This window comes from Chaetodon auriga, chromosome 2 (assembly GCF_051107435.1).
Source record: "Chaetodon auriga isolate fChaAug3 chromosome 2, fChaAug3.hap1, whole genome shotgun sequence".
NCBI lineage: Eukaryota > Metazoa > Chordata > Actinopteri > Chaetodontiformes > Chaetodontidae > Chaetodon > Chaetodon auriga.
This window is the reverse complement of record NC_135075.1, coordinates 20,606,735-20,618,746: the sequence shown is the minus strand read 5'-3', so window position 1 is coordinate 20,618,746 and position 12,012 is coordinate 20,606,735. Positions and strand designations below refer to the sequence as shown.

Sequence of the window (12,012 nt, the reverse complement as noted above, 5' to 3'; positions counted from 1 at the left end):
TTTAAAGCATTGCAACAATGTTTCTATTATGCGCGATAACTCTGCTCTTTAAATGACATCCTTTCATTTAACCAGCCATGTTGTAGCTTAATGTCCAACAAACGTGCTGTCCTAACTTTTTATTTTTCTGGCCGTGAATTTGGGGCATCTTCGGGTCAGTTCAGGATGGGGGTTTGGGTTGGGTGAAAGGGGAAAGTTCAGAGGTGATAATTTTGTTGTCTTTGTGTAAAGGAGTGGAGCTCGATCTCACATCACTCTTCCCTCTTCCCCGAGTCCTTTCTAAACTCTCCCCCGGGTTTCTACCCTCCCGAACCTCTCCCCTTCTACCCTTACAACCCCAACCCTCCCCCCGATCACTTACCAGCACACGAATCAGGTGAGTTTTATTTTGATGTTTGGTGTTTTTATATTTTTGTTGTGAAAAGAAGTAGCGGAAAGAAATCGCGCCCAGCAGCTAGCCACTGCTTGTCCAGCATGCTAACAGGCCGCGTGATGATGAGCACGCAGTCTCCGTACTGAATCATTTGGCTAGCTTAGCTAGTCGTAGGAAAGTTTGCTTTTAATGTCGTATTGAAAACGGCTTTCTGCCGCTTAGTTCTTCTAATTGATCAATAGAGGACATAACCACCATGCCACAAAGGCTGCCGGTATTTGGTCTGCTATTAATAACGTTTACTATTTGAGCTAACTAGCTAGTTTTGCTAAGTAGCGCACGCATGCTTCATTCATTTCCCAGCACGGTGAGCGACCAAAATGCTAAATGGCTAACAGACTTACAACAAGCGCTAATAGTTAAATGGACTCACTCTAAGCTAAACAACACAAGCGAAGTAAACAATATAATATCTGCTCTTCGTGTCGGACATACTTGTGAATGTATTTTACGAAATGTGTGTAACTGTGGTAATGAGGGAGTTGTGCGCACATTTGTTGATAAACTTGCTTCATGGCTAATGATGAAGCCATCGTTAGCATACAAGACATATGCTTTTCAGTTAGCATTGCGATGGATTCAGTGCTAATTTACATGTTTGAAGTCCGATAACTTGGATCAGAGCAGCTTTCAGATGTTTGAAATAAATGCACCGAACTAGCAGCATGTTAGTTAGTTGGCACTGTGAAAGTAAAGCCTCAAACATTTCTTGTGATTCCTCGTAGTACGCATCCGTTTTCATAAACATTACGCTTAGCACAAGCTATGCCAGATTTATCATGCTTCTTTTGTTGAATAAGTTAATTTTTATCTTTTAAGGGGTGATTGGTCAAATGGAGAAAACAAACCTAACCATTATATATTTGCAAATTCATCATCCAACGTTAGGCTTTTAGCCTAAGGTTGTGACGTGGTCTGGTGGGGTTTAGATAAATGCTTTGGATTTGATTGCTTATCAAACTGGGTAAATGGCATCCAGAGGCTTTCTCATACTTTGTGTCACGCTGACATGTAAATCTTTGGCCATATAATAACGTTATATCTGCATACAACAAGAGTATGCTGATGAATGGAAACAAGCAGAATCTGCAATCTTAAGAACTATTAAATCTTTGTAGGGCAGAAAATTGTACAGTATATTAGCCAATGCTATGATGTAGAAACCTTGAAGTGTACTATAGGTCACTATGCGTGGGAATGGTGCTGTCACTTTATGTGTTTTCATTACAGAGTTTCAGTTCCGTCTTATCACACAGTCATCCTTGGTATATCATTTCTTGTCTGCTTTTTCTGTATGTCCCTTTAGATCCATCTCGGTGACCAAAGACCCCAGCTCTGTACAAACAACTAGATTGCAGTTATGGACTCCGGTGTGATTGAAGGAGGGCTCAATGTCACCCTTACCATTAGGCTGCTCATGCATGGCAAGGTGAGGTTACCCATCAGCTGCTTGTGTCGGCACTCTAATAGTCTATGACATTACATTTATGGAAATGAAAGTTCCTCGGGGATGTATAAGCAGGCACTTTGATGTGATGAGTAAGGCTGTTGACTTGTGATTGGATCCTGTACCTCAAAGCAAAGTGGAATGGTGTTTCGGCACGTTTCACATTTCACATGGAGACCATTTTTTGCCTCGTGTGTAAATGTGTAATTTCCCAAACTGAACTTACTTTGCTAAAATATTAATCTGTTTCTCTCTGTTACTTCTCTGCTGTTGTTTGGTTATTTACAAAATAATAGGCTATTTTCTTGAGAACAGAGTTATACTCCTCTGTCCTTTATACCTTCAACACTGTGGTGACACCTCCTTCCCTCCATTACTCTCTGATTGACCACAGATCAAATGTTATTACTAACAGCCACCTCTACATATCTGGCACTTGGCAAAATATCCCACCAGGAGGTTTGACATTGCATTTGCTGTTGTCACTAATCTCATTTGGCTGCATAGCCACACACTTGTTGCATCTTGAGTCCGACAGTGGCCTGTTGTTAATGTGGTTTTAAATGCTGATATTCCATGTGAGAAGAAGCAGCTGCTCAAAATCCAATACTGAAACGTCAGTTTATACTGTGGACAGATGGAGTGACATCCAAAAAAAACGATCCTCCGAAAGCTCTGTTAGCTCACAGCATCCTAAAACAGGCCCCAGTACTAGGATTTAGCAGCCAGATACTGTGCGGTTGACTGGATCTCGCCATGGATAACAGCACCATCTTCAGTCAGTGTGGCATCAGACAGAAACAAGAACTGCCCATGGTGGAGAGTCGCAGACATCATGATGGATCCAGGCTGTTTGAGTGTTTTCCTCAATTCAAAACTGAACTATTCATAATGATTTTTTTTTTCTATTGTGATTGGGCTTGATTAAAGGGAGCGTCCATAACTGTTACAATGGGTCTAGTGACCAAAACCACTGAGGAATTTCTGAAGGAGGTGGACTTTTTCGTAACAGCATTTTCCTTATAGTGTTGGGGAAACAATATAGCCTTGTTCATTGAGGGTTTTTCATTGTCTAATAGCTAGAGAGGTTAGATGGGTCCAACTCTGTGGTAAGCAAAAATGACTGGCATTTAGTTAAAGAGTAAAGATGATTAATCAGCCTTATTAATTTGTATCTGTTTCCTGTTTTAGGAAGTCGGAAGTATTATCGGAAAGGTAAGCTGCTGTTTTATTCTCCTGCAATTTTGATTGTCATTTGATATTTGAACATATCTGCTTTAAGTGGAAATTTGACTGATGGGATTTTCTGCCAACAGAAAGGTGAATCTGTGAAGAAGATGAGAGAAGAGGTTAGAGCATTTGTCATTGTTTCTTTACTTTAGTTATGGCAAAGTACAAATGGATGTAATGTTATCATTACTGTTGTCTACACACTGTATGACTTTCACAGCTGTCAGGTTGCTGTACTGATCAACTGTGTTCTAATGGGTGATTTTGAAGGTGTTGTTGCTTGCACATTACATAAGTGATTGTGACAGGGGGGTCACATATTATACGAAATTTCACTAAAATCGTGTCGTGTCCTATAGGAAGTCTTCCAGATTTTGTCTTTCAGTACCTTGCTTTTCTCTTTGTAGAGCGGGGCTCGCATCAACATCTCTGAGGGCAATTGTCCTGAGAGGATCATTACTTTGGCAGGTCCAACCACCGCCATCTTTAAAGCATTCTCCATGATCATTGAAAAGCTGGAGGAAGTAGGTCACAATTTCTACTGACTAATGGACTCACTGGTCAGCAGTAATCAGCCCAAACACAAACTCGATTAATCCTCGTCTTCATTTTTTCTCCAGGACATAAGCAGCTCAATGACAAACAGCACAGCTACCAGCAAGCCCCCAGTGACCCTACGCATTGTGGTGCCTGCCAGCCAATGTGGCTCCCTCATTGGGAAAGGTGGCTGCAAGATCAAGGAAATTCGAGAGGTATGCATAGAGAAGAGTATAATGCAAAACATATAAAACAAAGCTATGTGAGCTCCAGTCCCTTCAGCATTAGCTGACTGTCACCTTTCCACCTGTGAGAGCGAATACATCAAACTCTAATTTGCAGCAGTTCTTGAACTTTATTCCACTTGTGTGTTCCAGTCAACTGGTGCTCAGGTACAAGTGGCGGGAGACATGCTCCCCAACTCCACAGAGCGAGCCATCACCATCGCTGGCACTCCCCAGTCGATAATTGAGTGTGTGAAGCAGATCTGTGTGGTCATGCTTGAGGTGAGTGGACTCATGAAAGCAATGAAGCTAATGATGGCAGCTGTTGACCTGCAAGTTAATGATGTGAAATAGTGTGATCTTTTGGCTGCTGTGTTTTGGGTTTGGACCAGGGATGTCTTAAGCTATTCCCCAAGATTGCAGCCATTATGTTTTACAGTACAAAGCAATCTACAAAATATTGGATGACTGTAACACTGGCTGTATATTCCTAATCCAAAACTATTGAGCTGTCAGGCGTATTCAAATTGCTTCACTAATTTTCATTTCAATTTCAGTTTTGTTTGTCTTGCAATGAATGTGCAAATGAAGCTGTGTCCCATAGGAAAAAATAAACATCAGATTGAGAGTCATATTGCCATAGTGCTGTGATTGGCACTGTGGGGGACCAAATTGAGACATCCCTGATAGAGCTATGGCTTTTTTTAGGATTGTGCTTTTCACATTGCAACAGTTATTGCTAGTACTAGCGGTGGTGTGCAACATTTGTAATTTAAAAATCATTGTAACACTTCAGGTTTTGCAACAATCATATGATGATAACATGGCTCGTAATGTGATTACACATCCACCTGCTTTGTCTCCTGTACAGTCTCCCCCTAAGGGGGTCACTATCCCCTACCGACCCAAGCCTTCAGGATCCCCCGTCATCTTTGCAGGCGGACAGGTACATATGACACTTTCAGAGGGACACAGGCTCCCCTTTTTATTCATGATATGCAGTGTTGGTTCAGTTGTCTGTCATTTTGGCTTATAGCAGTATTTTCATATATGTTTGTGCAGAATATGATATGCTTGGAAATGTTAATGTGTGGTAAACTCTGATTACATACTTGAAGTAAGAAACATCTTGATGAACAATTCCAGTTTGGATAGCTGCATATGATTGGTCATAATATTGACGAGTGGCTACACAGGGTGGTAAAGTTAAACAGCTGCAACCAGAGTTTCTCATGCCAGCTGTTTGACAAGAGTGTCAGCAGCTCTAGTTGTCTGATGGCCATAAGACATTTGCCTGAGAGGCAGCATGTGACGTTGCCTTCTCTCTGTATGTTTTCCCAGGATTTGTTTTATTGTTTCAGAGGTGTGGTGGCCTATTTCCCACTATTGTTGGTCTGAACAAAAATGCTTTCTGGTGCTTGTTGGCCTAACATTACCAGGTCTTTTATTTCACTCAAAACCTTTTTTTATTCTTTGTAAATAATATTTCTCCTTCTAGTTTTCCTTAATTCCACTACAATGTATCTAAAGATTTCTCTTTTCCCAGAAATGTGGAGACTTTGGACATACGGGTTGATTTTTTTTTTAAATGATTTTAGTTCAGTGGAGGCTTTGATGTGTTGAGTCTTCAGGAGATACTTATATATATTAGGAGAGATGTAGCTGGAGACATAACTTCATCAAAATCAGATGTGAGGCCTATGAAAGCTTTGTTTTCATTTGTTTCAGGCATATGCCGTACAAGGACAGCACGCGATTCCACAGCCAGATGTAAGTGCAGTAGACATTTTTACATGACCCCCACCACTCCCAACCATAATTACAACTGTCTTCTTCCAAAATGTGCAACCACATGCCCGCCCACCCACCCACGCCTCGTTTTACAGCCTATAACTGTAGCTGAACTTACCCCTTTTGACCTACTATTATCAGATTTTGTGACCATTCAGAGAGCAGCACTGTTACTACTTGATGTTTGTGTAGTTCCACACTTGACTGGCAGTCAGTTCTTAATTAAAATGACATTTGTTGTTTGTGTTTGTCCAGACTCTCCACTGTTCCGTGAATAATAATCTGTTCTTGCTGCTCACTCTTTTCTGTTTTTCCCTTTTTTTCCTGTCTTGTTTCACATGCCTCATTCATTAGTCTGTCCCAGATAAACATGTGGGCCCCCCCCCCCCCCTTCATTAACCCTTCGTTATTACTTTGTGCCCTGCCCACTGGTCTCTCGACTCAATTAATCTTTCTCTCTCTTTTTTTAATGAGCTTTAGACGTTCCATCAGGAGTATTGGATGTCATAGACCATATATTATTATTAGTCTTACCTGCCACTGAATATTGGCAACAGAATAAGGAAGCATCAGTCAGATATAATATAAACATGGTAACATTGATACAGTTTTGTGTTTCATTTTTAGGCCTTTAAGCAGTGTGATTACTTAGTCTATGTAATTAGTTTGTCTTTGCTTATTGTACTTTTGTTTATTAAAATCAAACCCACCACTGAGTCAGAGTCTCAGCCAAAGACACAGTTATCTAAAAACCGTGAGGAGAAAATGGCAGAATCAGCTGGGGCATTGCAGGCAGGGGCATCAAGGCCACTGTGGCCACAGGACATATAATGTTTTGAGGGGCCAAATTCAGCTGTGGCCCTCATTGTCTCCAATAAATTTCTGCCTCGTCCTCCATATTGATTTTATGTTCATTCAGCTCAGGTTGGCCACCGTGCCTAAACGTTAACTGTGTAAAAGTGACACAGGAGCCTGTCATGGCTTCCTCAAGTCTTCCCTTCCAGCTATAGTGATAACTGGTGATGCTAATTCATAATTTGCATTGAGAGGCTTGTGTGCCGTTTGCAACGTGACTTTGCTCTCACCCTGAAGACTGAGAACGCATTATCAAGAGATGCAGCCTGCACTATGGAGGAATACCTTTGGGGTACCCCACAGAGGCCTAAAACACACAACTGTCGAACACCAGTTATCCATGTAGAGATTTGTGAAAGGATGAGCGATCTACACACAGCAGTATGACGTGACTTGTCTTTTTTGTGATGTGTGAAGTGTCTTCTTTATTTTTTTCTCTTTTTTGAGGTTCTTTGTGTAGCTGTCTGTACTGACTGTGATGTTTTTGTTCTGTTTTTCCCTCTTCCTGTGTTTTCCATTTCCTCCATTTCTCTCCCTGCCTCCTCTCTCACTCTCACAGTCTTCCTCTGCTGCTATCTCTCCACAGCTCACCAAGCTTCACCAGTTGGCTATGCAGCAGAGCCCCTTCCCCATCGCACCAAGCAACCAGGGATTCACTGGTATGCAACACAACAAGGCCCACTGCCTCTCAGTGCAACATTTTGTCAACTTGTGAGCCTCAGAAGTCAGAATTTGTCGGACACAAGCATAAAATCATCTAGGTTGTCTTACTACATCAGACATATTTGAACGGAGAATGTAACCTTCATTTAAAAGTCCTGCACACCAGCTGAAGTTGGACTGATACATGCCTCACTGAAGTACATTGAATGTTTGAATGTCTCTCCCATCACAAATATCACTTCCTTTATTTCTATAATCAGTAGTTTAATGTCACTTTTGTGTGTTGTATTCACTGTCTTGTACAGTGATTTCACTGTACCTGATCAGGCACTATATGGCAGACCCATATCTCCAGAGTAAATCTGAGGTGTTTCATCTCCCTGGCTGGAATTGGGGGCTTTTTAGTTTTTTTATTAACCTAAATACCTTCAGACTGAGCTACTAATCATATTTGATGATCAGTCACCAAGTTCTACACACTTATGTACATTGATTTGCACATTTCAACAAATTGTTTTGGTTATTTATTTATTTGGTAATTTATCATTGTATACTATTGTTTTCTTATTTACCAGGGATAGATGCTTCTGCTCAAACCAGTTCCCATGAGATGACCATTCCAAATGATGTAAGTGCTTCAAAAAGTCTGTTTTTATCCCTGTTTAACGGTCAAAGTTACGGCATGTTGTCTCATTCACAATCTTAAAAACTTCTGTCTTAATGTTACTGTGCTGTTAAATGTGGATTGAAAGTGGAAAATGGTGTATGACCACCTTTCCTGTGTAAAATCCTTATTTCAATCTTGTTCTTTCCAAGTTGCTAACTTAAGCAGATGCACAAGTTCATTATGTCAGTCTGGGTCTATTAAGCATTCCTGTCACTTAACTTTGCCGCTTCTCTCCACCACAGCTTATTGGGTGCATCATCGGCCGCCAGGGAGCCAAGATCAACGAGATCAGGCAAATGTCGGGTGCCCAGATCAAGATTGCAAATCCAGTGGATGGATCGACTGACCGCCAGGTCACCATCACAGGCTCACCTGCCAGCATCAGTCTGGCGGAGTACCTCATCAACGCCAGGTGAGCTAATCAGTTATGTACTACGTTAGCTCCCAACAGATGATTCATTCAGTCACAAGCTTCAAAACATTGCAGTAGCTGTGTTTCATGTAGTTTCACTTTAAGGCAAATTATTTGTCTGGTGAGTTCAGTGCAACATATTTTTCCTAATGTACCAATACTGCAGTGTTCTATAAAACAGTTAAATAATTTATATACCTGATATTATATGCGAATGCATAATGGGCCGACCTGCTATTTTTTTGGCTTCTGCTAATCGTCACTTTGGTGTTGCTAGCTCTCTGTCAGTCTGCTCTTGTGTTTTTTCCTTTTTCCTTCGACCCTTTGCTTTGCTCCACATTGATCCATCACTAGAGATGTGACTTTTTTCCCTCTCTCTTTGTTGTTTATTTTATTTTTGGATTAACGCGTTCTTTTCTGATGGAGCTTTTTGTCTTGTGTTTTGATCACATCCCTGAGTGACTCCCCCACACCTCCTTCACTCTCCCTCCTACCCCTCTTACCCACCCCCCCCATTGCTCACCAGCTTGCCCTGTGATCCATCCCGACTGTGTTGTCCCTCTCTCCTTGTCTCTCTTTCTACAGTGTAGAGTCCTCTAAACCTCCTCCCTCCTCCTCCTCCTTGAACCCCGAACAGACCAGCCCGTGCCCTCCCTCCACCTCTACTACTACTACTACCACTACTACTACTACTACTACCACCACCTCCTCTGCTGCTACCTCCTCCTTCTCTTCCTCCTCCTCCTCTTCTTCCTCCTGTGTGGTGCCCCCCTCAGCCTCCATCCCCCTGTCCTTGTTGGCTCCAGGGCCGCCTCCTCCTTCCTCTTCCTCCTCCTCTTCCTCCTCCACTGATTCCCTGCTCCCCAGCTCTCCTGCCTGTGTGTCGAGTCTTCTCAGTCTCAAGCCCCTCCCTCTCCTGGCCCTCCATGTTGTCAGCGGGGCCAGTAACCCCGCACACCCACTCCCCACTGAGCCCAAAATCGCCCCAGAGCTGAGCTCCAAGTCTAAAAGACGAAGGCTCTCCCCTTACTAACGAAGGAAACATAAGTCATCTACTACTTAAGTACTGACAATGCTCTTTGTTGTCTGTACCTGCACTTGCTTTTGTATCTGGCTGTGCCATGCCACGCTTAATACAGGAAACGAATGCACACAAACAAGTGTTACACAGCCAGACGGGTGGTTGCTGCCATATTTATAAAGTAGATATCTGTAGCTTAATTTGGCCTGTCTCTTACAGAAATGACATGTTGAGTGCATTATATTTTTAAAGGACTTTGAACTTAGCATGGACAGTGAATTATTTCACTGATTTACTGAAGCATTTCTCTCTTTGTGTAAGCTCTGCTCAGGTAGCGGCTCTCTTTAAGATGTCACATTGTATTCATGGGAATAGTGTTCTTGTAGTGGATTTTAAGCGACTATTGTTAGAGGTCATGATGGAGAATATAGTATGTATCATGATGGGGTTTTTTTTTCTTAATGTAAGAAGCAATTGTAAGTTCAATTCCAAGTAAATCTGCCCTCAGGTATCAAAGGCACCAAACGTCCCTTTATTTGGATCGTTTTGTTAATATGAAAAACACGAAAAGATCCAACTAGTTGAGCTTCATTTTAAAGGAAAAGTTCAACAGTTTGGGAAATGCTTATTTGTTTTCTTGTTGATAATTAGATGATCCATACCAATCTCACGTCTGTGCAGTAAATATGTAGCTAGAGCCAGCTGCTGGTTCACTGGCAAACGGGGAAACAGCTGGCTCTTTCCAAAGGGAACAAAATCTGACTACCAGCACCTCAGAAGATCAGTAATCAATGGGTTTTTTTCCAGTTTGTGCAAAGTGTTAGTCTGGGGTGTTTGTCAGATTATTTTGTGGCCCCAGAGCAGTGACTTCCTGGAATCTCCACTTGTTTTTTTGGTACGGATTAGGCGAAATGTGTTAATCAGTGAGCTCTAGAGGTGCTGCTTGTTGGATTTTGTCACCTGTGGACAGAGCCGGGCTAGCCATTTCCACCCGTTTCCATTCATTATGCTAAGCTAAGCTAACCAGCTGCCATCGCTCCTCACCTCTACCTCTCAGCAAGAATGCGAATAAGCGTGTTTCCTAAGCTGTTAAACTATTTCTTGAACACAGCTCCATCACCAAATCGGTTTGAGATCTGACTCTGAACCAGCTGTTGAGAAGAGTTATCAGTGACAGGAGGAGCTGCCAAACTGGACGAATGATCTTTTACTTTTTTGTAATATATATCAGAGCATACATTTCCTGTTTAACAAATCCAGATGATCTCCTTATCGAGCATTTCATTATAATTATGTAGTGTGCAGTAAATGACATGTATCTCGTCTGTCTGATTGCATGCCTGATTCTCTCTCCCTCCCTGGTCTCTGGGTGTCTCTCTGTCTGTTTCTCCAGGCTTTCCTCTGAGGCCACAGGACTGGCAGCCAACTGATAAGACACTGCATCTGCACTAAATCTCACTTTTATATCATCGGCTACCATAAATCAGTCAATGCAACTATCCAACTTAAGAGTTTATATATTATACCGCCTCTTCCTCATTTGAAGTCATGTCATCTGCCTCTGATTTGATCCGCTGATTTCATTATTTATTTTCTTTGTTTTGGTTTTAGTCAAAAGAAGCAAACAATTAGGTTTTTAATTCCCTTTTTTGAGTCAGGTTGGAGGTTTTAATGATTTATTATTAGACTTTTTTTTTTTTTATTATTATTATTATTTTGATGGATCCCTTGCTCTCTTCCCTTTTCTCTTTCTTTACCATCACAGAAGCGTAGAGTTGGAAAACTCTGAATAGACATATAGATTTAGTTCTGTACAGTCGGGGTTTTTTTCTTTAAAAAGGAAAAGACAAAAAAGGAAAAATAAAAAAAAAGTATCAAAAATAAGAATAGAGTGACTGTTTTATTCTGTGTTTATATACACGCCCCCTTTTTCCTCACCCAGTTCCACAGGTCGGTCTGTCCATTTTATGTCCACACTCACTTGCTTTAAACACACACAGCATTCTCCCCCTTTGTCACCTTTTCGACTGAAGTGCTTGTAACATGGATTACTCGTGTCACTGAGAATACGTAGCTGTACATGCACTGTCACCGATTATATTTGGTTATGACGACAGATGTTCTAACACTCACAATTAAATTTATCCAGATAATTTAAAATGTGTACTAGTACGCGTGTCACTTTTCGCCCCTCTGCATGTCATTCCTGTTTTTCTCCCCCCTCTCCCCCTCTCCTGGTCCTCAGATCATGTGTTGATATTTTGCTGGGATGGGAGGTTTTGGGGGTTTGGGCTTGGCTCTAGGGGTCAGAAGCAGAGGGTTCTCCTCGCTTTTTTTGTAAAGACTGATATATACTAAAAAATGTTGGAATATTTGTTTTAAATGGAGGAAATATTTTTTTTTAACTACCAAAGGGGGATTAACTCCTGGACACTGACTGATCTGTCTATTAAATGTGATGAGGCTGAGAAGTGAAATTGTTGGAAGCTCTGGAACTAGACAAAGAAAGGGTTGTGAGTTAACACTAGTTTCCTGCTCTTTGCTTTGCTCAAGTCAGAATTTATTTTATTTTTTATTTGCAGGAAAGAAAAAAACTTTTGTGCACGTTTTTGAGACTGTAGACCTGGGTGCCACAACATTGTTTAAAAAATACAGAAATAAAGACGTGAAATGCTCAAACCACAGCTTGTCTTGGGGTTTTTGTCACAGACTGAAGAACACTGAACGCACAA

General features: G+C 41.5%; 1 protein-coding gene across 3 annotated transcripts; it reads left to right on the top strand.

Moving 5' to 3' along the window:
- Positions 1–28: 28 nt before the first annotated feature.
- Positions 29–11,959, top strand: LOC143326365 (poly(rC)-binding protein 2). 3 transcript variants are annotated; one of them, XM_076739921.1, is made up of 13 exons: positions 29–376; positions 1,740–1,862; positions 3,072–3,095; positions 3,197–3,229; positions 3,518–3,634; positions 3,731–3,862; positions 4,025–4,153; positions 4,743–4,817; positions 5,600–5,641; positions 7,104–7,176; positions 7,756–7,808; positions 8,090–8,259; positions 10,674–11,959. In XM_076739921.1, exons 2-13 carry the CDS (start codon positions 1,794–1,796, stop codon positions 10,708–10,710), a joined length of 954 nt encoding a protein of 317 aa, XP_076596036.1. In that variant the 5' UTR covers positions 29–376; positions 1,740–1,793; the 3' UTR covers positions 10,711–11,959. The 3 variants fall into 3 exon arrangements, with proteins under 3 accessions (XP_076596036.1, XP_076596035.1, XP_076596037.1); XM_076739920.1 differs by having other exon boundaries at positions 66–376; positions 7,077–7,176; XM_076739922.1 differs by lacking the exon at positions 5,600–5,641 and having other exon boundaries at positions 224–376; positions 7,077–7,176.
- The last annotated feature ends 53 nt before the right edge of the window (positions 11,960–12,012 follow it).